Source organism: Lonchura striata, chromosome 3, assembly GCF_050655825.1.
Source record: "Lonchura striata isolate lonStrDom1 chromosome 3, ASM5065582v1, whole genome shotgun sequence".
Taxonomy (NCBI): domain Eukaryota; kingdom Metazoa; phylum Chordata; class Aves; order Passeriformes; family Estrildidae; genus Lonchura; species Lonchura striata.
In genome coordinates this window covers 31,936,015-31,962,925 of record NC_140705.1, presented here as the reverse complement: position 1 = coordinate 31,962,925, position 26,911 = coordinate 31,936,015, and the positions used below count along the sequence as shown (strand labels likewise).

At 37.5% G+C, this 26,911-nt stretch overlaps 1 protein-coding gene across 6 annotated transcripts in view; it reads right to left on the bottom strand.

Annotated features, from left to right (window-relative positions):
• Positions 1 to 26,911, bottom strand: part of MEI4 (meiotic double-stranded break formation protein 4) — a 145,870-nt gene that overhangs the window by 63,651 nt on the left and 55,308 nt on the right. Inside the window, exon 1 of one of the 6 annotated variants that reach the window (XM_085574768.1) lies at positions 5,265 to 5,664. The exons of the other annotated variants lie outside the window; for them this stretch is intronic. Within the exon in view, the coding sequence (XP_085430894.1) occupies positions 5,265 to 5,301 (37 nt within the window). The 5' untranslated portion in view covers positions 5,302 to 5,664. Of the gene's footprint in view, positions 1 to 5,264; positions 5,665 to 26,911 lie in introns of those variants that run through there. 6 annotated transcript variants of the gene reach the window in all.

Genomic DNA, 26,911 nt, shown 5'->3' with positions numbered 1-26,911 from the left:
GCACAGACCTGCTGAGATCCTAGCCATGGAAGACTGCTGAGCAATTTTTCACCTGCTGAAATAATTACAAAAGAAGTTATGATCCGTCCCATACAGCTTTGTGTAATATAACCAAGGGGAACTGAGACGTGGTGTAAGATCCATTGAAGACCTTTGATATAAGAAGGAAACAGGGTAACAGGAAGAATCAGCATAGTCTGATCCATAAGCACTACCCTAATCAACCAATCTTCCAGTGCAGCTTTGCAGGTGCATTTGATGCAGCAGCTCATATGGAGAGACTGAAATGTTAAGGGTTAATGACTCAAAGAATCAGCCATTTGCAGAAGGTGAATTCTCAGCTCTAGAGGTTTTAAGAAGTCTTTAAGGAATGTTTATAGGTAAAGGAAGTGAACTTCATATATTCACTCTTCTGAGCGGTACATACAGTTTTCTCACTGACCATGGAAACAGGTAAATCACAGAGAAATGGGGGGAAGGTAGCCAAGTTATGGTATGATTTAAGATTACAGGGTACTGTACAGGGTACAGGGTACAGGGTGCCAAACCCAAAACCTAAACTCACTTGGAATAATTCAACACTGGAGTAATACTCAGACCTTAGGTGTGATTTCCAACTTTGGCCATGAAACTCATGGCTAATAATGGAGGAAACTGCTGCAAATGTCATAGACAAAATCTTATTGATTTCATAAGGATACTCATTTGTTATTCAGACCACTATCATATGAATTTAAAAAAATAATTTCAAAAATTAATAGCATAAGATACAAAACAGACTGTAATTCATTTAACTTACAGGCCATTCCAGGGCTTGGTTTTCTCCACAAGTGAAATTTTTATTTATAAATAAGAGGATTTGTCAGGACACAAACAAAGTGCCATTCACCACTAATACATAGCTAAGAAACTTCAGACCGCCCTAAATGTATAAAAAAAATTATCTTCCTTTGAAACTTAAAGAGTATGGTCTGTCCTCAAAGGCACAACCATTCAAGGAAAAACTTTTGTTACCATGATTTTTACTTTAACTAGTCTGTTAATTACACAGTGCAAATAAAGGTGAAAAAATTACCCACATCTTTGTAACCTCATCTGCTTTATACAATAGAAACCAAGATATTGACTCATTATGATGGAGCACAAAATGTTGCAATTGCTGCAGTGGAACTGGACTGAGCTCAGAGACATACGGCCACAACATTAAGCAACAATAAAATAAACTTGATTTAATTGGTATGCCTAACACAATGTCATTTGTGTATATTATAAACAATGATAATGTGACAGCTACACAATCAAGCTGAACTGAAGTATGCCTCCAATTATGCAGCTTTTATTGTAAAAATCTGTATTACACCAAGGCTACTCCACAGTGTCATCTTTAAACAACCTGTGCTCAAATACACAAAGACATGTAATGTGGACATACTCAGTGAGGGAAGAACTTTTCCTACATCAAGCCTAACAATAACTACAGCATATTTTTTTCACATGCACTCAAAATGGTAAAACAATACTGAAAACAATAAATATTTAAAATACTTTAAGTCAAAAGCACAATGAAACTCAAATGTAGCATAATTTATTTCTTCAAATTCTATCTTCTAAATAATTTTAGCTTCTAAAATCAAATCTTATAAATTCTCCAAATCCAAATAGCAAGAATGAGTTGAAAAAAAACATTTTAGAACTTACTAATGTTCCCCAATTATAACCACTTCAGAGAATTTAAGGACATAAGCAAACATAATCCGTCAGGATTTCAGCAACATTTCTGACGTAGGATTTATCTCCTCATAACTACAGAAACCTACAGTTTAGGTGGCTACAACTGAGCTAGCTGTCTGGACTTCTTTTATTATCAATGGGCAGAAACAGAGATTTCTAATGTTAAAAATAAGCCAAGTCATTTGTACATTTTATGGTAAAGTCATGACCCAGAAACATTTGTTTCCCCCCACGGACTACAAAGAGTGTTAAGATGACTACATCAGACGCACACACATGTATTGTGGACAGCCAACTGCACTGAGATGAGCTGGTGCACCACAGGCAGCTAAAGCAAAGACCTTCAAAGACCTATTTAAGCTCCCTAACTAACAAGAGAAATTTTGCAAGATTGAGAGCATCACCTCTTAAAAGAAGTTTGTAATTCTAGATCTTTTTGATACCTCTGGGGGAGGAAAAAAAAAGGCTTTCTAGAAAAAAAACCCAGAAGTCAGAGGAAAAAGTTTGTAAGAATAACTTTGTGAACATATTACAATGCACAAAATAGCAGACAGGTGCAAATTAAAGACATGAGAAACATCAAGTATGCCTAGAATTATGTAAGCATAAAAAATTGGTTTGGCTCCTGAAAGTTTCTTGGCCTCACTCTTCAACAAGATCATCTGAAAATAGTAATTTAAGCCTGAGTTTTATGGTAGCTTAAAATGGTGTATATATTCTCCCTACAAGCTGAGAGTTCTTCCTTTTGATCTTCTTTTTCTCCTCCAACAGAAAAAAAATTCACTTACAAAATATACAGTGAATCTGGCACAAAGTGCCATTACCATCTTTCTCTTTACTATTCTGACTACTAAAGACACAAATATGTTTCCAGAATAGGGAATTTATTCTATAAAACCTGCTGTTCAGAAATTAAAGTATAACTCAGTGGTGTAAATTTATCTATTCTTATGTCAGCACAGATTTCTTCCGCTACCAAAACAGAACTGTGCTCACTTAATCAGCTGGGTGTAAATCCATTTGGTTTGGGAACTGAGGATGTACTTTTCATTATAGCTTTATGAGATGAAATTTATGAAACCATGAAATTCAAACCTTTATTCTTTTACAAAGTTTCACATATGCTAGTAATAATTACATACGGGGTAAATTTACAGTTGGCATTAGGGACTGTGGAAAACAATCCCAGCCTTTATACACTGAGAAGTTACAACAAGAAAGCAGCCCTTATCTCCCCAGTTTCACCTATTGCAGTGACTGTATTAGCATTTGAATGCAGAATTTTAAAGCAGCGTTCAAAAAAAGGCAATCATCAGGAATTTGGAGTTTTTTATGAAGACTGTTTTGCATATCTCCTCTTCCCATGTTAAAATATAGTGACTAAAATATCACCATAATTTCCTTTTCAGTTTCACACTTTCAGCCTTTACCTGAAGAGTTCAGTTTCCACAAGTTTTTAAATCTACAAGATCAATATCTTTCAGTGATACTGATTCATTCAGGTAGCCTTCCAGAATGCATCCACTGTATTTGAAAAATCTTGGGTTTGGGTTTCTTACACAAAATTTAATATAGGCAGAAAGAAAGATGAGATTGTTCAAAAGGAAATGTCTGTAATAGAGGACAAGGAAAAGAGGGACTGCTGCTAGTAATCAAGTACTCTAAAAAGCATACAGCATGTGATAAATAACGAATCCTTACATATGCTATAGACACTGACATAATTATAACCACATTTAAATATGCAGTGTCTAAATATTAATTTATGAAGCACTGAAAGTTGAAAAAGACAGCGAACCAATGAAGAGACTTGCCAAGGATTCACAGCCAAGTCCATAGACAAGTACTTTTTTACACATTAATTTGGCTCAGTTACTCGTTTACTCAAATTAAGACAACATCTAAGCCCTGAAGATGATCAGAAAGCTAGAGCACCTCTCTCCTCTGAACCTAGGTTGAGAGAGTCGAGGTTGCTAAGCCTGGAGAAGAGAATGCTCCAGGGTGCCTTTCAGCACCTAAAGGGTATTACAAGAAAGCTGGAGAGGGACTTCTACAAGGGCAAAACAAGAGGGAATGATTTTAAACTGAAAGAGGGCAGATTTAGATATTAGGAAGAAATTCTTTATTGTGTGGGTGATAAAAGATTGGAACAGATTGCCTGGAGAAGCTGTGGATGCAAATCTTGGTTTTAGCTGGGACATTTTCTTCTTAGTAGCTGGTACAAAGTTGTGGGTTTTAGATTTAGTATGAGAATGACGTTGACAACATCCTGAAGTTTTGATGATGCTATGTAGTGTTTACCCTAAGTCAAAGACTTTATAATGTCTCATGCTCTGCTATTGAGGATGTGCACTGAAAGTTGGGAGGTGAGCAAGGCCAGGGCAGGTGACCCAACCTGGCCAAAGGAATATTGGGGTCTCTGTACAGAAATAGGTTGAGCATTGGTTATCAGAAGCTGAGCAACCATGTTCATCACTTGTTTTTCTTTTACTCTCTCTTTCTTTTACTCTCTCTGGGTTCTTTTACTTTCTCTTCCTTTCCTTTTGACAATTTTTCTTATTAATCATGTTATTAGCATACTTAGTATCACAATTATATAATATTTTTATTTCAATTATTAGATTATTCTTATCTCAACCCATTAGGTTTACCTTTTCTCTAGGATTATCCCTGCTGGGGTGGGGGGCCTGAAGAAAAGGCTGTTGGTATTTATTTAGTGCCAGCTGGGGTTCAAGACCAGGATGGATGGGATTTTGAGCAACCTGGTCTAGTGGAAGCTGTCCCTGTCCATGGCAGGAGGGTTGACCTAGATGATCTTTAAGGACCTAGAACTCCAGGCCATTCAATGATTAATACAAAATTAATCATTACTTTCTTCCATCAGTCAGTGAGAGAAATGCATGTTTCAAGCCCTATGATTTCTGAATTCCTAAGGTCAGAGTGATCAGAAACTATAATTTCAATTCACTGAAATTGGAAATAATCAGGAAAAATATTGGTAACTCTGATAATTTTTTGATACTCTATTTTATCTGCATATTCACACAACCTTGTTTTTTTTTTTTTTTTAACAGGAGCACTAAACATTATTTGAATCCCAGCATCCATCCAACAAAACTTCACAACAGTGCTTTTCTTTGTGACTTTGATGAAATGGACAGGAAAAAACTTCAGATTTGTAACTAGTAGAGACAAGTAATTAATAACTGATTCTTTATTATTAATAACCAAAGCAGTGTAACTTTCATGCAAAGGCTCCCATTTCCTCATAAACTCAACCTTTCCTCAGGAAACCACTCTGATCACCCGAGGCTGCCCGCGTGGGGCCTCCCCACAGAGACAAGGCAGGTGTCCCAGAGGAACCAGCTGGTTCTCCCAGGGGCATCAGGAGAACCAGGGGCCCGTCCGAGGCAGCTTTTGCACACGAGGGATGTCCCCAAAGCCCCCGCAGCCGCGGGCTGGGGGCACCTCCCGGGCCGGCGCTGCCCCTCGGAGCCTCCCCGCAGCGCCGGCGGCCCCGCGCCCCGACCCACCTGCAGCGGCGCCGCGGCGGCCGCAGCCCGGCTCCATGGCCCGCGGCCGGGCCGCGCCCCTGCGGGCAGCGCCTCGCCGCGGGCCCGGCGCTCCCGCTCCCGTCGGCCCGGGACGAGCTCGGCTGCTCCCGGCGGGAGTAGGCACAGCCCGCGCACCGGCGGGGCTGGGATGAGAGGGAAGCGCCAAGGCCAGCTGGCTGCAAAGGCCGGCTCATCGGGAAGGAGCGGGAAGGGGGGAGCCGTGGAACCTGGCAGGACGCATCTGAAGGCCCCTGGTGCTTCCGCCAGAGAAGGAAGGGAGCGGAGCTGTGGGCAGGATTTTAGGGAGCGTGGCCCTGGAGTGCGGCCGCAGGCTGGGCCTGCTCAGGGTCCGGGTGGCAGAGCTCGCCATCACCTGGGTCACCGAAACCGCCCCCACGCTTTGACACCTCCTAGTGCTGTAAATTCCATGGAGGTCTCTCAAAGTGTCTCACTTACGACTCTTCAAACTTTTCTTACCTAAAACATAGCCCCATACTAGCCGCTGTGCAGAAAATAAACTCTATCCCAGCTAAAACCAGCGCAACATGGGATCATGAAACTTTAACAAGGCTTTGGAAATAGAAGCTGCCTTTTGGTGGAAACTCTGTGAGCCAAGCTCACCAGTTAAGAAATTATCTTTGTATGAAAAATTACTTTCTCTACACAAACCGTGATGAAAAGGCTGTGATAAGCCTTCTTGGCCAGAAATTGAGTATATAGAGGCATAGAATCAGAATAATTTTGTCTGGAAAAGACCTTTAAGATCATTGATTCCGGCCATTAACTCAGCACTTCCAAGTCCACCACTCAATCATGTAATTCAGTGCCACATCTATACATCTTGTAAATACTTTCTGGGATAGTGACTCCACCACTTCCTTGAGCAGCCTGTTCTAATGCTTGACAGCCCAAAGAAATTTTAACTTGGTTGAGGAAGCTGAGGAGGGAAGACAGGAGAGATAAAAAATGAGTAATGAAGTAAGATGCATTAGGTGCAGTTAGGCTTATCACAATACAGTTTTTAAGTAGAAGGTGGTCAATCTTTCTGAACACAGAAGTATTCAGATGTGACAAATATATGCTTTTATAACCTTCATCCCCATGTCTTGGATAATCTAAGCAGCATTATTTTTATAGTGGAAAATTTCTGAGCTATTACACTTTTTTTTTTTTTTTTTAATTTTGAAAGATTTGCCTTCCAAACTACAGAAAATGGTTAAAACACTGGAACTTTCATTTTAGCCTTCAAATGATAAAAATGAATTAGATGGAATAAGTTAGAGAGCATTTTCATTCTGACAGCACTACTTATTTCTCAGTGAAACTCAAGGAAAAAAAAATAACAAAACATTCTCCAATCTTCTATAACTGACATAGCAGCAGCTACCCTGTCATTTTCTGTGCATCTTTTGTGCATGTAAGTAATGCAGATGCTTTGCAAACTGGACACTCATTATGTAGATTGGAGCATCCATGTTTTCATTTAATCTTTTCAGCTGCAACTGAAATAAAAGATTCAGAGACATCAGTGCTTTTACCTGCAAATCTGTCACCTGTATGCAGAGAGATGAATCTAAAAAGTAGAATTAGGCAGGGGCAACATTATTACTTTTGTAAAAAAAAAAATGTGGCTTTGCTTTTTCTGAGAGTACCAGTTCTGCTTGCAATTACAGACTTATTGAGAGGCACCTAAAAATACTGAGGTCTTCAACCATTAGGCAGCTGCCTGGAGAGATGTTTTTCACTTTATTGTTTTGTACTTAAACTACATTAAAAAAAAAAAAAAAGAAGAGCTGTATAAACAGCTTTAGATGCACAGTTCCCATTTTTATATTTTTTAATTTGGAGCTAGTAGTAGCTAGAAGAAATGTTTCTTAAACTTGCAAGTTGAAGTAACTTGCAAAGTGACTGTGTATCACTTTCAGAATACCAACCAATGTACAACTTACTACAGTTTTTAGGTTTACTTTTAAAATAAGTTGAAGCATCCCAATATCTTCAAGGTGGAAGAAAGCTGGTGTATCACCACCATTAACAGAGCATCTCTAACAACTTTTTTATTCTTATTTCATCTGAAAGCAGAAAAATTTGGGAAAAATCAACTGCAGAATCACTGAGATGTGTGTTCCTGTTCTATTGAATAACACTTTTCAAAAATAATGTGTAAAACTTTCATTGACTTTAATTCAGTGAGTATTCCCAGTAATTACATAGAATCATAGAATCATTAAGGTTGGAAAAGACTTTCAAGATCATCAAGTCAAATCTTTGACTGATCAGCACCCTGTTAATTAGACCATGGCACTGAGTGCCAAATCCAGTTATTTCTTGAACACCTCCAGGGACAGTGACTCTACCACCTCCCTAGTCAGTGCATTCCAATGCCTGACCAACTTTTCAGTGAAGAGTTTCTTTGTGACATCCAGGCAGCATAATTGAACATACTTATTTATAAATTAACAATGTCTGTGTGCACATGTGTTGGTGTATGGTGCAAATTCATGTTGTATCCAATAAATAAAAAATAAGCTATCCAAACATGATTAGCACTTATGTAATCTCAAGTGAGACAACAGTGAAATGAAGATTCAGTTTGAAATAAGCAGTTTGTAGCTTGTGAAGGAAGATGATTGTACTAGTTGCACATAAATTATTTTGATTTTTTATGAACATTTCTTTTGATCTCAAGAACAGTCAAAGGACATCTTTGTGCCAAAAGGTCATACAAAATAATTAGCTGCTTTTATTCTTAATTAAACATAAACACAGTGAGATGTTTAATCAAATAGAGGTCATGAGTTCTCAGTATTTAACCAATCCACATGCTGAATGATTTCAAACAACTGAGTGGTCAACTAAAAGCAAAGCCAAAAAACACAGGCTTCAATCAGTTGTTAAGTGGATTACATTACTGTCAAACAGGCATGCCCTGCTCTTAGTGGATGGTTACAGTATCAGCAACAATTTGAGCATGGAAGAATATATTTTCATTTGGAGAACTACAGGCGGTTAGAATTTATAAGACATCTTTATATTTTAATGCATGTCTTTTTGCCTGAGAACTGGAAGTGTCTGAAAACATATGAAATGTGCTGTTTCAACTATCATAGCTGCAATTTTGTTTAACTGAGATGGGGCAAAAGATACAGTGTTTTTAAAAAGCATGTGAAAATCATGAGCAGGAGCATCAAAATCTTCTCATTTGACCCTTTTTTTTAAATGTGTTTCAGTTTTATATTTAATTAAAAATAAAAAATATTGGCATCATGATTCTTCATTACTCAGCATCAAACTGTTCAAAACAGATTATAATGTGTTTTTGATGGCTCTATTTTCTATGTAATTCTGATGGAACCAGTATGGTTCAAGCAGTCCCTTTGAGCATAATCTGCAATTCTAAACAAATCATCTGATCCAGGATGTTCAGTGAGTTATGCAATGATATCTTTTTTTTTCTGTTCCGAAACAAAGCATTAGCATCAGGAAAAAAAAGATCACATTTCAGAGTCTCATGCAATGATAACCTTGTTCCATAAAAACAGTATAAAAAGTTGGACATGATATAAGGAGAACAGGGAAACTAAAAAACTAGTTACCATTTATAGGCATCATACCATCACTTATGAATAGATACTTTATAGCGTTTTATCATTACTTACATAAAATGAATGACAACAGATTCCATTCCTTTCTATGCTGTATATCCTAAGGAAAGATTAAACCTTTCTGTCAAAGAATTTCACTGTCTGGAAATCAGTACTGAAAGATTCTCACTCCACTAGGTAATAAAAACAATAAAAGCGTGTTAGCAAGTAGTCAGAATGATACTTAAAAATTAATGTGACAATATAGTAGATAATTTTCTGCATTTAAATTTCATCATTTTCTAAGGGTAACAAAACAGTGTTGCGAGACCTTCCTTGTATGCATCAACAGATGTCTGAGAAGAAAGAAGAATAACAGTAAGAACATATAAGGAGTTTTCATTTAATTTAGTACTTTTTATTGCAGTTCCACAAGGTTTTCTTCATGAAGTTCTTAAAAAGGCAAAGAGGTAAACAAGTAATTGTTAGGATATAGCTGTCCTAGGTTATAAAAAATACAGGTAACACTTCTATACACAGAACTTTATATATGAGCAGTCCTTGCTAACTGCCTCATAATATAGAAAACTGAACGCATTAAAATATCCGCATGATTGTGTTTGAATACTGAGACATTTTGATTAGCGTTCCTCTGCAACATTCCTCTTGCACGTCCTGCAAGCATGAGGTGTCAGCTGAATCATGGGTTACAATGTCAGTTTTTCTCGGTTGATTCAGCTGGATCAGGCATAAGTTTCGATGAAGTGAGTTTCATTTCCTGGAAGGTGCTGACTTAATCACACTTCACGAACTAGAAAAGCCAGGTGCCCACTTAAGACACAGTGGTTGTGCTATTGCTTCTAACACCTTGCCTGTCTAACCAGCTTAGAGCTTAAAGAATACAGAGTAAATTTTTTTCTTCAGGTAGTTTGCAGCTTGTTTCCCAAAGGAGCGTTGCACCCAGCAATCACAGTGGTGTTAAGGAAGAGATTTGTCTCAATACCTTTTGACAAAAATGCTCTACTTTGGGTGAAATTAAATACTCTTTAGGCTACAGGGAGTTTTAATATGGTGAAAGAGTAATTAACAGTCAGGAAGATGAGGGCTCCGATTTTGATTCCCTGCTCCAGCTAGCATTTCTTTTTCATTAGAAACAACTGAAATTTACCCTGTTTTCAGATAAGAAATCAAATTACCTTCATGTGAGGGGTTACATATGATACTGTATGACATGTAAATGTGGTACTTCAAGATATGGTTTAATGTTGGGTTTAGCAGTGTTGGGTGAATGGTTGGTCTCAATGATCCTAGAGGTCTTTTCCAGTGATTCCAAATGATTCTATGATCCTGTGCTGTCTCATCCAATTCCTTTGATGGAAGAGCTGTAATAGCAGTATTGTCTTAATGATTGCCTTAGTTGAAGTGGGACATAGGACTGACTAGATGCCTTCTAGATGTTCTTCCAAACCAAACCAAACCAAACCAAACCAAACCAAACCAAACCAAACCAAACCAAACCAAACCAAACTCAGTATTCTTCTCTGACATTCTTCATACACCTGAAGACAGGCTGTAACCTGGTGAATTGGGTTGCAAGGTGAAAGAGGTGGGCTTTAACACTGACACAGAAGTGAAAGGTGTTTGGGTGTGCCAGCTCTCTGACTACTGAGTTATTGTACAGAAACTGGTTAGTGTAGCTATTATCTGTATTTTGTAATAATTTTAGTATTCCAGATGTAAAACCACAGGAGAGGTTTTGGAGGTTGCTTGCTATATATGGAGATACGTCTGATCTACACTGGAGGAAATTAGCATGTGGTTTGGCAGTCTTACACACAGGTAAGACTTTTAAATAATGAAAGAATCTCCCCTATGGCACCTGCCTTTGCCTGTGTCATCCCTCCCAGGATCTTTGGCAGTAATGCTGAGAAGTCCCCTACTAAAAAAATGCACAATCTTTGCACTGCATAGCAACGTGGAAGCTGTTTTAAGGACCTGTGCTATATTGTGGCACTATCATGGTTATGTGCTGGCATGTTAGGCTAGGTGCACACATAAGTAGTGCACAATAAATCTATTTTTAGAGACTGTGCAGTCCAGTTTAGTATTCAAAGTTATGTTAATGACTTTCCTCAAAACAACCATGCTGTACTGCTTTTGTAGGCGAAGAGAGGGAGTGCCATCTGCTCAGCCATGCAAATTGCTACCATTTCATTCACTTAAAATGAGTTTTGTCAGTTTGCTCTAATTGTAAATATGTCCAACTGAATTTAACAAGCTTAAACCATTAATTCATTCATTTTTCCTAATGCAAAATGTAGGCTTCAGGTTAATTTTAAAAATATAGATTATTGAAGCCCAGAATTCCTTGTATCTGGCAACTGTGTAAAGAAGATTGGAGAAGGAAAAAAACTTAAATATTTTAGACTAGTAAAAGGAATTTTTGATGTAAATGCTGTAGAAATAGAATAGGTCATTTATAGATATATCCATGTACAAATATATATAAACATACATGCTTTTAGATGGATAGATAGGTACAGAAGTGACAAGGTAACCAGGTTGTGGTTAAGAGGCAAAGAAAGTATATGAATAGTTTCAACTGTATCAATAGGCTTCCTAAGATTTCCATTACATGAAACTTTCCTTCCCTCAGAAAAATCCCTACACATATCCTGGGTTAGTGGTTACTCAGCTTTACAGCTGAAGGGCTATAGATAATTCTAACAGATCGAGGTAGCTGTAATCAATATTGTATCTGCTTTGAAACTCAGCCTGTGCTTCCTGTGGCTCCAGGCACTCATCAGGGAAGGGCCATGGACCAACATAAATCCTTTCTCCCAGCAGCTGGGTTGTTGCTTCAGAGAAGAAGAGCATCTCTTGCAGCATGAAAGGGTCACATTACCATGGTTCCCATGCTCGATATAAAATAGTGGTGGTATACAAATGTGTACACCAGTAGGTACAAATGAAGATGCCATTAAAAAGTTGCATGATTCAAGTGATACAATTTAAAATTCAAATCAGTCTGTACAAGTTATGTCCTCATGCAGCTGTCCAGAAATCTGAAAGTCCATATGTGGGACTCAGGTTGCACATTAGAATTAGAAAGATTGGACTGTCCATATTTTAAGGGGAAAAAATTGCATGTGCCCATAAGTTGCTACAAATAGCCATTCCATAGGAGGTCTTAAGAGGTAATCACCCATCTGCTAAAATATCTGTGTTGTTTTTAATCATGTTTCTGCTGAATGGTAGAAAACATTAAAAAAAAAAAGTATTAAAAAAAAAAACAACAACAAAATAACATCCCCCATTCCCCCAAAAAACCCCACCAAACCAAACCAAAACCAGGATTGCTAAACCATGTAATTAGGAAGAAAACAAGTGATTAAAAGGAATTGGCTGCAATAAAAGTGAACCTAAATTTTATTACATATGTAATTTTGGGACTAGACATAGCTGTCATGCCTTACAACAACATAAAACCCCTATTAAAGGGAAGGACACTTCATTTAAATCTGTAGAAACTACTGTATAAGTGTAGTTTATAAAATTAACTAAATCACTTCTAACTAAGTTCTATTGAGTTTAATTCTAACTAAATTGTAGACTTTTGTTGAAATAATTCACTGTTTGATCTTTCAGTTATGCACAATAAATGCACAGTTCTTCATTTCAGCTGTGATATCCATTTGCTCTCTAAGCTTGATTGACTCTATAACTTCTTGTCTCAAGAATTTAGGAAACAATGAAAGCAGCAACTCAGCAGAGTTAAATTCTTATGTAGGTTGCTTGGATAATTCATATCTGAGAATAAAGAAATATGAGGTCTGTGGAGTACATGTGATACTTGATATATAATTTCCTTAAGGTCTGTAAGAAAATTAAATTGAAGTTTAATCAGAAGTTTTGCTCTGCACTGATCTGTGAGAACCTAAGCTGAAATTGGATGAAGAAATGTATTTATGGAGATGATCCTCTTGTATTCCCATGCACCTTGCATTTGGAGAGGAGTTGTTTTCCAAATCCATAATTTTTATTTCTTCTTCAACTCTAATATTTTATTTATGCTTTATTCCCATATATGACATACAGATAATGTTTGGAATACATTAAGAATCATGCACATATGAATATCATTCTCTCAAGAGAATGTGTCTGTCAAATAAATATGCAATGTGGCACATTTGTGATCAGAGCAGGAAGTTCTAAGATGCATGACTTGATTATTTCGAAACCAGATTCCTTCAAACATGCCAAAGGCAGATAGCAGATATATGTCAAGATAAAAGCTACATGGAGTGTAAAAGGGCAACCTAAACATTTTGCAAAGTATTCAGAAATCTGTTTGTATTCCATACCTCAGAACTAGCCAGACTGGATTTTTACTACACTTTGATAATAATTTATAGTTGGATAATGGACAAATATGAACAATATTAGCACAACAGATCATGTTCTTAAACCTCTGTATGTCATAATAGAAATTAAATACCTTCTCAACCAGAATTGTGGCCACTGCAAGTGAGGTTCTATTTTAAAAAATATTTTCCTCTTGGTTTCCTCATTTGAAATATTCATCTATGTACCCCTCAGAACACTATACCTTGCTATTAAATGTCTTCAGACATTTAAAATGCTTCAGCTTTTAAATGCTTCAGACTGTCCAGAGTTTTTGAAGTACTGTCAAAATTTAAAGAAACCTGTGCTGCCACTGGCATTTCTTCATATGCTAAGAAACCCTCTCTTCCTTATAAGGAATTACTTCTACACTTGTTTTCAGGGCTAAAAGTTGTTCTGCCAATATTCATGAAGATGAACTTGTCCTTGCTACTTACATTTTATTTGTGGGAAGCGGATCAGATAGACTGCCTGAATGCTCTGAGAGTTCGTTCTGTTTAAAGTCAATACGGAGCCAAAGAGATGGTCCCAATGTCCCACAGATCATTCTTTAGACTGTCAATCAATATGTTTCACCTGGGTCTGTCTAACTAGTAAGTCAAGTAGCGAGTAACACCAAGGAGGGAAGCACACATTGTAAACATAATGAACACCTCAGTAAGTGCGACCAAGGGTCTATCTAGCCCAATTTTGTCTTTCAAATAAGTGCAGTGGGAAAGGCTGATAGAATGCTTTTTAGCGTTTATTTGCTGGCATGTATTTTCTCCATTGTGTGCCGTTGCAGCTTGTAGACACATCATTACTACTGTAAATTACCGTCCTTTATTCCTGGTCAGTATTTTTTTCCTGTATTTTTTTCCTGTGCATCCAGCTCAGGGGTCCTCAGCATAAGAAATACATGGGCCTATCGAAGCAAGCCCAGAGGAGGTCACCTCTAAAGATTAGAGGGATGAAGCACCTCTCCCATGAGGAAAGGCTAAAAGAATTTTGTTTATTCAACCTGGAAAAGAGAACACCTTGAGGTGACCTAATTGCAGGCTTCCAGTACTCCAAGGGAGCCTAAAGAAAGACACAGAGGGACTTTTTATAAGTGCTTGTGTTAATTGGACAAGGGGAAACAGATTCAAACTAAAAGAGAGTAGGTTTAGATGAGATATCAGGAGGAAGTTCTTTACTGTGAGGGTAGTGAGGCACTGGTACAGGTTGCCCAGGGAAGTTGAAGATGCTCCATCAGTCAAATTGGATGGGGCTCTGAGCAACCTGGTCTAGTGAGTTCCAGCCCCCCTGCTGTGCCTGCACATGGCAGGGGGGTTGGAACTAGATGACCTTTAAGGTCCCTTCCAATCCAAACTCTTCTACAATCTTATGATTCTATGGTCTGTCTGTTTTGCTTGTATCTTTTTGGTAAGAATGTGCCATTGCTTCAATTTTACTGAACAGATTAAGACAGGAGATCAACCACAGTGAAGGAGCTAAACTTTTGTCTCCAGCTTTTCTACTAGCACCCTATCTAATGAGGTCAGTTACTCTGTTTGATCCATGTGATTAAATACTGATTAGCAACTAACTTGGACTTAAGATTTTCCAATTTTTTTTACCCTAGTTGCTTTCATAGATGCTCATTTATTTAGGCTTCTTCGGTGTGGTAATATTTGTTTCCAAGATCATCCACTAGATTTTATTGTCTGTTATGTTCAAAGAAAAAATGCAGTTTATACACATACTCTTTACTAATATAAGTAATGATTTTTAACCATATCTCCTTCCAAGTGTTACTGATCATAGTCAAGATGATTTCAGCTAATTATCCACAGGAGATAAGTCACCTGATAGTCATTGAACACTCCATTAGCAGAAAATACCAAACACTTTTAAATTTAGATTGTAAGAGTAAGAAAGATAATAAGATGAAAATGTCTTCAATAAAGCAAAATAGAGGAGTTTAATAAGACGTACAGAGAACTTGAAGCAACAAAGAATTTGGAGACATCAAAGAGTAGTTGATTTCTGTTAATTTGCCTTTCTCAAAAGTGGCTGCTTTCCATTTTTATTACCCTCAAAGCTCATCAACTAAATTTTACAGAGCCTTACTTCACTTTTTTGCTAGAGGACTTATTTTGATTGGTTGAAACTATGCAAATTTTTTTTCTCCTTCTTTGGTGAAATGACAGCTGTAAGTCAGTCTGCAGCCATATACAATATCACTATTTATATTTTCCAAAAATATATATATTTATGCATCAGAGATGTTAATTCCGTTTTGAAAAACTGGGTGCTTAGATAAGTTGGTTATAAATTGAGAAGTTTTTTACATGTATCCAAACCACTATTCCTCAAACCTAAATTCTTTGCACATTTCCAGGAAATTTATATTTTTCTAACAGAACCCACAAGATACTACACCATTTGTAAATGAAAGAGTTGCTATTGAGTACTGCGTCAAATGTCATCCAGATTTTCTATGCTTAAATTATAGTTGCATGACTTTAATGCAGTTAGTTCACACCACAAACCTAAGAAAGCCCTTGTGAAATATCTAAGTAGCTCACAGAAACCTTGCAAAATCCTGCCAAATATGGGAAACTAAAAAAATCATTCAATTTTCTTTGAACGAATTAAAAGATTATGTAAATTTTCTTGAAAATAAAACTTTATAATTAAAAAACTGACAAATCCTTCACTATAAAATCATAAATGCCACTCAAATTGGGCTTTGACAAGGACTTAGACAGTGAGATTTCAAAGGAAATATTTTCAAGAAAATACTGAGATATTAATCATGAACATTGGATTGCTAGGTGACTAAAGCATTTCAAACTAAAATGAAAAAATAATAAAGCATGTATTTGTATTTTCAATTTAAAACAAAGAAACAATAAGATTACAAAATAATTTTGAGCCTCCACAAGACCTACAGGGTAATGTGTGCATTGGAAATTTTCATATCCTGTTCATTATTTCCCCCAGTTTGATTCTTGATTTCTGGGATCACCTAGAAAGTAAATTTTCTTGCAGAATGTTTAGCACATAGAACAATCTACTGAATATTTCAAAGAAAGAAAAAAAAGTAAGCAGTCATGCTTTTGGTAGTGAGTTCTTTGATGTCTTAATTATAAATACTGCCAAAAAACATGTGACAAAAATTATAAGGGTAAATGCACCTTTGATTGTGAAAGATGCTAAAAATATTTGATAGTTGTGATCATTGACCTGGGTTGGGTGCCAGGTACCTTCCAAGGCACCCTATTTTCTTCCCTCCTTGGCAGGATGCAAGTGGAGAAAATAAGCAGGAAAACTCATGATTCAAGGTAAAGGCACTTAAATAAAGCAAAAACAAAGGTTGTACATGGAAGCAAAGGAAGACAAAAAGATTTCTTCTGTACTTCCCATCAGCAGGGGATATCCAGCCACTTCACACGTAGGGCTTTAGTATGAATAGCAGTTGCTTTGCAAATGCTGTACTAATGAAGTCCCCTCCCTCTTTCCCTCAGCCTTTACTGCTGAGCAGATGTCCTATGGTATGGATATACCTTTGGCCACTTTGGGTTAGCTGTCCTGGATATGTCCCCTCTCAAGACCTTGCCCACCCACAATCTACTGGGTGCAGTAGGAGAGTCTTGGAGGGACAGCACTGAGGCTCCGTTATCAACACCTTTCTAGATCCCCTACAATGCACAGTACTATGAGAGCTGCAATGGGGAAAACTAGCTCTGTCTCAGACACACCCAATACAGTAGCATCTCATTTTAAAGTATGTTTTTTGATCTGTTGAAACAGGTAATTTTCTTCTAATGTCTAATATTAAAACAAACCCCCAAAGCCTCATAAAAAAAGTGTTTTCTTCTTTCAATTGTCACTAATAATAGCAACTGAAATTAACATCAAGAGTCTGAAACTGGATAGAAGTAAGTGTAGAAACTTCTTCTATAGAAACTGGAAACAATAATTGTTACAATTCCTTTTATTGTTTTCCTTTATGCCAAGTCTCTGCACAATATGTTTAAGCCCAAAAACATGCTACTCATGTACAATTGAACTGATTATAAAATAATGATACACATTTGTAAGATCAAAGCAAGCATCCTTTCTTTTAAAAAATAAAAAAACTACTGCAATGACTTAAACGTAAACAGCCAGTGGGATGACAAACAGCTGAACCTGCTTTTTTGATACCATTTTCTGGGAGGGTGATTTCCAGTCAGTTCAGCTATGGGTCAATGAATTATCTCATGTGCAAAGGAAGTAACTTACTTGTTGACGAGTATCTGCCATGGCCATTACTGGTTTGCACCAGTCTCACTGAGACTGAAATGTAATCCTGAAGGAGCACAACTGACACAGTGGTTTTGACTTCATTTCATTCATTGAGATATAACACTGTGAAAGGTACCCAGATTTTCTGAAGACTGAGATAATGTGTCCCCTTAGGTGAATGTTTTGGAGGTTAAGATGTTGCTTGTGTTACCAGAAGATGAGCAGAATAGACTCTTTTTCAATAAAGATTTCTCATTGGTTTGATTCCTCTCCTTTCACATACCCCTTTAGAGCAATGGGACTTTGGGTTAGCACCTAGGAAACTGGTATGTTTCCTTCTGAGGTCAACAGAGGACCTGCTTCTTTCCAGCTCTTAGCTGGAAACTGTCAGGCTTCTGTGTAGTTGCTGGGCCAAGCAAACAGACAGACAAGTGCACACTGTGTGTGCAAGTCGTTTCACGCAGTTTTGCACATACAACAAGTCTCAAACATCAGGCATCAGGGTTTGAACCCAGAAATGTTGGTTGGACCCATCTCTTGGATCCAGATGGAGGAAGTTTTAGGTCTCCTCAGTCACAGACTCACAGAATATGCAGACTTGGAAGGGACCCCCAAGGATCATTGAGTCCATCAATGATCTGCACAGCATCATCCCCAACAGTCCCACCTTGTGCCTGAGAGCATTGTCCAAATGCTTCTTCAAATCTCTCAGGCTTTGTGCTGTGATCACTTCCATGGGGAGCCTGTTCCAGTACCCAACCATCCTCTGGGTGAAAAATCTTTTCCTAATATCCAGCATAAATCTTCTCTGTCATAAATTCAGGTCATTCCCTTGGGTCCTGTCACCACAGAGAAGAGATCAGTGCCTGCCCCTCCTCTTCCTCTCATGAGGAAGTTGTAACTGCAGTGAGGTCTTCCTTCAGTCTCTTCCAGTCTGAACAGACCAAGTGCCCCTCAGCTGCTCCACACACGGCTTCCCCTCAAAGCCCTTCACCATCTTTGTTGCTCTCCTTGGACACTCTTGAATAGGTTAACATCTTTTTTACATTGGATTGTCCAAAACTGCCCCGAGGTGAGGCTCTCCCAGTGCAGAGCAGAGTGGGACAATCCCCTCCCTTGCCCAGCTGGTGATGCTGTGCTTGAGTTAACAAAAGTAAACCATTACTAGCCATCTTAATTAAATCCCCCTTCAAAAATTCCTTGCAAAATCTTTATGACAAGTAAGGATCAGCCAGGAATCTCCTGTGAATTTAAGAGAAGAGAAGAAAGAATACAGAAATTTGAAAAGTAATGTGAAAATGGGGATGTTTTACTGATATTTTGGAGGCAAGCCAAATTACTCATTTGGATTCCTACTTGCACAATTTATTTTGTCAATCTTCTTTTTATATTGCATAAGATAAGAGATTAATGGGAAAAATAAGGACACAGAAGAAAGTTTTAAAGTACTTAAGCTGACAATCCAAGTATCACAGATGTTGAGTTCGCAGGCAGTAAATCCCTCCTTCTGCAGTGGGCAAGTCTCTGCCTCCAAAGAGCTTTAGGGGAGTCATAGGATGCTTTGGATTCAGTAGGATCACTTTCACAGCTTTCTCTGACATAAGAGAACAGTAATGTGCATTAAATGTAAGCTTTGTTGCTGGTTTGGATGAATTTTACTAGTGACATAAACTGAATTTAGACATAAAAGCTGTTTAAAAGTTTGAACTTCAAAGGTAAACTCTGGGGCCAAAATCTGGGGTTCCTGAAATGCTAAAGATTCTGCCAGGTCTAGTTTAGAGTTTTTTATAGGCTGTAAAAGGCAAACTCTGAAGAAAATCTCTAAGATTTTATTCACTGTATCGGTTAATATGCCACATCAGTTCCTTTGGCACTGCATTCTTTATAAATGAAAGCTTTGAAATTGAAATCAAGTTTCTGACAATTGCCTTTCTGAGGACAAACAATAGAACCTGTGCAAGAGCTTTTCAGGAAGTCATTTAGGAGCTTGAAATTCTGCTTGAGAGTTTTCCCTTTGTTATTGAACTGATTGCTTCCTCCTTTGGTATCTGCTCCTCTGCCCTGCAAATGAAACATCCAGACCTGTCTTTCTGGGGAGAGTTGATGGATGAAACTGTTTCCTACTATGCACTGCTACCCAAGCTCTTTTTATCCCAAATGGATTTTGCATATGGGTGATTTTCCCTATACAAAGTAAGAAGTAAACAGAGAGTGATAGATACTGGCTTTCCATCATCTGATCTGTCAGCTGCTGTACATTAGGAAGTTATCTATGCCTTTAATTGTGAGTAGGAGAGGGATTTAGAGCTTGCAGGAGCGTAATTGTTTCACAGTAAATCTACAGATAAGTCCCTCTTCCTTACTGCCCACACAGTTCCACTGATTTTAGAATATTAAATTGTCCTTTTCCCTTCAAATGCTGCTGTCTAAAGGAAGATCTATTATCCTGAAGTCTTTGTAGCTTAGATTCTAATAGGGTGGTGATATTGCAAACCAATAACTAAAATGGGGAAATATTGAAACGAAGCATAAGACTTCTTTTATTACTGCCATAGTTCTTTACTGCATTAATTTTGAAACATATCTCTATTTTCTGTCTAATCGCAGTCTTAGAGTTAAAAGTTTTGATAATTGACAAGTTTTTTTCTCACGTGATGTATTCCTGGAGACAAGGTGCATCTGGGGGAGGGCAACAAAGAGGAAGGATTTCTACCTTTGACTGTGCCAGACACTGTGAAATTTTCTTTTCAGTTTACTTCAGCAGATAAAACAGACTTGCTTTGATGTCTAATTCTCAAATTTCAGTGAATTTCTTATTCCTTATTGTGAATGGTTTGAATTCAAGTGAGGAAGTACCTTACAAAAATCAGATAAATGGTCCTGTGATTAAATAAATACTTGCAATCCTTCTAGGTTTGTCTTTGGGTTTTTTTTTTTTGATCTCCATCAATCTTGTCTTTTCTGTGCAGTGAGGATACAAGAATATGTGCCTATTTAGCAAAGACTACTTGGGTACATGAGATAATGAGCAGCCACAGTTGCTTGTGTTCTTCAACCTGCCTAAGAAGACAACTGATGTTGCTCATTGATATTGTTAGTAAGACAAAGGCACGGGAGAAAAATATCTCTGTTTATCCAGCCTCCATTCACTGGCAGGAATTTACGCTACAATAACACTGCACATGGATGTAATGTGAAGTGGTTTTATAATTACATTCTTTGTATCAATGGGTGGCAAAAGGAAATCATGATGCAAATAAAAATGAGACAAACACTGCTTGCACCAGCCCCAGGTAGGATTTACTGTTCCTGTCCTACCTCTCTAAAAAAGCACAAATTATTTCATGCTGACCTTGAAGATTTCCCATGACAAGAGTGACCAGGTCAGGGGACACAGAGATGTGGATCTGCAGCTGGAACTGGATCTTCTCTCCAGGTGGGCTTTGGGCTTCAGGGGCCGGAGAAGACTGGAATGAAAGCCCAATGAAAGCCCATACAGTTTGTGGTGAGGTAGTGCCTCCTGTATATCCTTTGTCACAAAAAGCAGCTAATAATCCCATAATGTTATTTTTACAGAGAGATTCTGATATACTATAATAATATTTTTGCCTTGACTTCAACTTTTCTTTCTACTGTCCTCATTTTTTCCATTCATTTCATCAACATAAATCTTGTAACACATACAAACAGGCATGATGAAAAATAAAATGCCAGCTACATTTTGGGGTTAAAACATTTTGACATTGTGCATATTTTTTAAAATCAGAGGTTAGAGCATTTGGCTTGGTATTTTCTCCAACAAGGAGGTAATTTACTTTCAAGCTGCCTTATAGAACAGGATGATGTTAAAGGAATAATTGACAATTTGTGGGATTTTTTGAGCTTGACATTTGTATTTCCATTATAAGTGAGTTTATAGGATTCTCCTTTCTGTTCTGTGTTTATTTCAATAATCACTCAGTGCTAAAATTTTCAGGTAGAACTTCAAATAGATTGGAGTAACATTTTGTATGCTGAACAATGATGAACAAAACCCACAATTCTCTTTTCTTAATTTCCTAAGATGGTAAAGTGGAGTGTATACTGTTACCAAACTAACAGATATTATGAATGTGATCCCAGTATTCTTTTGAACAATGCAATCATAATTCTGTATATGTACAAACCTAAGAAGAAAAATAAGAAGACTTTGACAATAGCACCAGAGATGGACTTGACTTCTTATTAACTGGCCTCTGAACCCAAGCAATTTTTGTGTGCTTAAGCAAGTATTCATAATGGCACTACATTTTAAAGTTAACAGTATTCATATTATTCTGTGGGTACTCGGCTATAGAGAACACAAATATGTCTGCATAGTGAGTAAACAGGCAAAAGGAGGTTCAATGAAGTATTAAGCAATATTGCTAATGATAACCACAAAATAAAGCAGAGGGAAAAGAAGGGAACTGACCACTGACATTGTTCAACGACCCACAGAAGTATAAGATTAATCCTGAAACACTGAGTTGTGGACCAACCAGTAAATTGCATAAATTACTTTAAGGCCTTCAACATTAATACATTTAATGATTTATGTCATTTGCAATGTGCAGCATGTCACATCCTATTGCAATACTCAGTATATTATGTGTAACCACCTATCCAGAACATTATTGCTAAACTTGCCTAGTTCCTCCTTGGTATATGAAAGAATAAAATTTCATTTCCTTATATAGTTTAAGGAAGCAAAATAAAAATTTAAAGCTACATGGAAACCATTTGTTATTTTGAGATTGAAATTTCTCCTCTAAGATCCTATCTAGAGCAATGAGTTTTCATAATCTGACACCAGGGCTGTTGTTACAACTGGAAATGCTGACTCACCAAAAAGTGGATAGCTTCTGATAGTTTATTCACTTAGCTTAATAGCTTTTCAGTTTTATTGAGCACTACTAAATTGAGGAAAAAAAAGGCTTTTAGAAGAAATCCAGTCTTCAAAAAAATTTTGGAAGTTTTGGATATTTTAATTTAAATTTCTCCACTAATTCTAATTTTTTTTTGTATCCATCAGTAATACTTTTATAATTTGATTTTTACCATTGATATCTACATTTTTGTAAACAGCTTAAACAAGATCGCCAGATTGTTTGATATTTTCCTCACAAGTGAACGGAATCTAAACTGATAAAACTGACTGTTTACTGAAGTATTATATGAAAATTCGTGCCTCGAAAGCTTTTGTTTAAATCTAGCTTTCACCTACAGCAATTAAAAAATTGATTGATGATAGATAGGAGAGCTCTGTCAGTTAAATCAGTGGTGACAATAAGAGGAACAGTTTAAAAAATCTATCCCCACCAGTTCAATATGAGCATTTGTATAGTCTTGTGCTAAACAGTTCCTCTTTGCAATTTTAGGTGTAGATATTAGGAGCCTGACTAATGTTGCATCTATGTGTTAGAGCATGTGTGTAGGTAAGAGTGTGTGTGTACACATTCACATTCAGACAGTTGTTTTGCATCTTCTGAGATGACCACAATTTTTGATTTTGTTTTTTTTTGGTTTCTTTTTTGGGGGGGTTGGTGGTTTGGGGTTTTTTTGGTTGGCAGTTTTTTTTGGTTGTTTGTTCTTTTGTGGGTTGTTTTTTTGCTGTTTGTTTTGCAACATGCTGAAAACCTTTACTCTGATGCCTGGCACTGGCATTCTGCATAAAGTTGTACATGTTTGCTACAAGTCTGCTGAGCTGGAAAACTGTATTTTGCAATTCCATTGAGATTTTGCCAACAAAGGTCTGACTCATACAAATTGATAATACACACACTGAAATCTTTGTCAGTTGAACATTTTTACCATAATAATCTTCTTGCAGCAGTAATCAACATAGTCATGTTGTTTCAGAAAACAGTGCAGAAGAGCCACTGGAAAAAGCCAAATATATGGAAGTATTTGACTGAAGAGCTATTTCCCCTCTCTTCAGTAAATGGTCCCGGTGCTAACCCAACTCTGTCATCAATCGACTCAAACCTCTCCATCCACAAAACACAAAGTGAGAGGGAGAATTGGTCTCCTAAGGATTTTAAGGAGAAATGGTGAGGCTTTTTCATTGTTTTTTCTTGTTTTTTTTCCCTGTCTTTATCTTCTGTCACAGAGAAAGACTTTGTGTTTTTCCTTCACTCCTAAATTCTTTTCTCATGAACAGGGAAAAAAAGTTGATCTAAATGTTTTAAGAGATGTGCTTTTATACTTGTTTCAGGTTTAAGAAGAAAAAGCAATGCCTAATTAGGGCTTCCACTTCAGTGAAACAGATTTTTCACTGACTTTTAAAATTGTGACACTAGTCAAAACACCTCCATCATGAAGAAATAAGGTACAGAAAGTGTATTTGTAAAAAAGTAACTGGTAATGCTAGAAAGAAAGTGAGTGACTTTTTATCCTCCAAAAAGAGCTTAAAATATATTGAATAAACTGCCAGATCTTTAAAATTACATCCTGATGAATGTATTTAATCAAATTTTAGATTATTTAATATTTGCAAATGGCTTTCTATTCAAATATATCTTTAACATAAAAATCAAAGAATAGTGACAGACAAAAATTGACAAAATTTAATTTGGCTCTAAACAAGAACTTCATATTGGACACTGACAGATTTTTTTTGTCCCACTGATTACCCCTGTCTTCTTCTGCGCAGTTATGAATAAGAAAAATTTGCTCAGTGGTTCACTTACTTATTAGGAAGCAATTCACATTATGAGAGCACAGTTATTCTATGCTATATGGCTTTTAATTGAACTTATACTCATTGGAATTATATATGTAATTTTACTTTTAAAGTACTGAGATATAAATAATGTAATTTTCAATTTCCCCTTTATACTTAGAGATGTAAATATACTTCCAGCAATTATCTTTGAAAAATATGCATAATTTGCTTCTACTTTTCTTGGTTCCAACTTTAATTTTGCTCAGGTAATGTTGGTATTGTTTTATTTATGTTATTAATTTTCAAAGATCAATATTTTTAGTCCTTTTGACTTAACTTAGTTTGCACCTGACCTCCTGATCTATTGGCAAAATGCTTTTAAATGGTTTAGAAAAGTATTTCACTAGCTTTTAATGATGTTTCTTCATCACTGAGAAAACTATTTGCTTGTATTGCACTTGCATCTTATAATCTGCAACATTTGAAATATTAGGCCCAAGTACAGGGAGGACCATGTGCAGATCTTTCCTTATGTAGAGCATCGTGCTTGCCAAAAATGGTTCTGTTAATGCTAGAATCATTTTAGTGCACATTAAGGTCAAGCTGTGTCTCTGCAAACTCTTGAGACCAGGCAGTGCCACATGCAGTTAGCCTTAGCCAGCTGATGTCCCTGTAGGTGCAGGACAGACAGCTCTGGAGAGCGGTGAGGTCCACCCAGAGAAGTGTTGGCCAGCTGTTCCTGTCTCCTTCCATTAGTTGGAAAGGGAATAGAGTAGTATCTATATTTCTAACCTTCAGAAAGCTGAGGTTAGGTGAGAGGAATTGCAGCCCCAGTGCCGACACTGCTGCACCCTGGGGTTCAGGCGCAGCCAGCAGTGTGGTGGTACCTCCGAGCATCGCATGGAACGGGCACAGAAGGGCTCGGTAACATCACAGGCGGGTGAAGAGCTGCAGCTGAGTCACGGTGAGGGATGCTGGGGCCAGACCTGGGATTGTGTATCAGCATGAGAGATCCATAGCTTGTGGGTGAGGAATGAAAGGACAGTGACACATTTTTTCCTGCATGGCCTGACAGGGAAACTGAAATTGCTGTTATTGACACCCCAGATACTACTGATACCTGAGCAAATAACGTTCAAAGTGACCTGCTATAATATTTGCCATGTGCCTCTCACTCCCAGAGTACACATTAGGACCAAAGTTCATTTTCTCTCACTGAAAATTCGTGACACATTTGGGATAAAGTACTGCATACTAAGATTTCATTAAATAACAAAGCATTCACTGCCAGAGCTGAAGTAATTATTCAAGAATTGTGCTCTCATAAAAGGATTTTTTCTTGCCTTTAAATCTTCTTTTAATGATATGCTTTTCATTTAGTTATAAGAAAATTACTTGAATTTTCTCAATAAAACTTTAAGCAGTCTTTATTCTGTAACTAAAAACATGCACAAGAACAAATAATTTCACAGATATATATCAAGTATATGCAAACTCTACAGAATCATTTATTTTGAAACAATTTTGTGAAACCACTTAAAATCATACAGTGAGACATGAGTCTTATAAACTGAAGAATAAAAATTAATTTAAAATATAGAGAACAAACTTAATTTCTGCTTGCTTGTGAACATTTATCACTAAAATATATTAAATTAGAATGTTTAATTTTCACAACTGACTCACTCTCATCCTACCACTTTCAACATAGCTGCAATGAAGACAATTTTCTGAAAATTATTACTGTTTTGTTAGTTGTATGAATATAGAGGAAAAAGTGGTTCCTTTATTCATTCAGTCATAGGTGGAGAGCAGGGTAGTCACCTCTATGTAGGCTCATGTACCTTACCAGGGCCTTATGGAGGAATCTTGCACAACTGTAGCATTGTAGCTCTGTCTGTAGTTCCAAAAACAATGGGAAGCATGCATACATGCCCTGCAATATAGCACTGAAATGGTCAGGGCTCCCTGCTGTGGAGGACAGTCTTCACACAAACTCAGAGAAAGCCAGCCAAAAAGCCTTAAGTGCCAGACATTTTTAAATTATTTAGAGACCCAGGATTCACTGGTAATAGGAAAAGGAGGGATGTTTGAAGTTTCATGTGGCTTTATAAGTTGTTTTGTTTTGCCCAACATAATAGCACAAACCACAAACTCAATACACTGCGTTAAAGCCTGAAGGTTTTTGTTGTACCGAGCTGTGAGAGTTCTCAGGAAATTTATTGGTGCCCCAGACAGAAAACAGAAAAAACCAGAAGGGTCAGCAGTGCACAGGCCAGTGTACAGCAGTGGATGGGGACCTCTACTAGGCAGCAGCCCTTCTCTACTCCCATTCCTCAACTGAGTAAGGGACTGTCCAGTGTCTTCCTGTGCTAAAAGTGCTTTTGAATTCTGGAGCAAGCTGCCCTTAGAGGTAGATGGGCATGAATGGCACCTACAGAGAGCATACAGTACAGACTCTCTGGTCATCCCTGCTGTAGCCCCTGTCTTGAAGGGGTCTTTGGCAGCCACATCAAAGTAGGTTTTGGTACACGCAGCTCATGAGCAATGGCTATGTCACTTCTAGACTGTATACATCTCACCAGCTGTGGCAAATGCCTACCTTGACACAAGACCTTGCTTGATTTTTACCAAAAAAGAGAACACCCTCCACCCCTGTGCACCCAGGACCATCTGTCAGGTCTCTGCAGCCTCAGGCA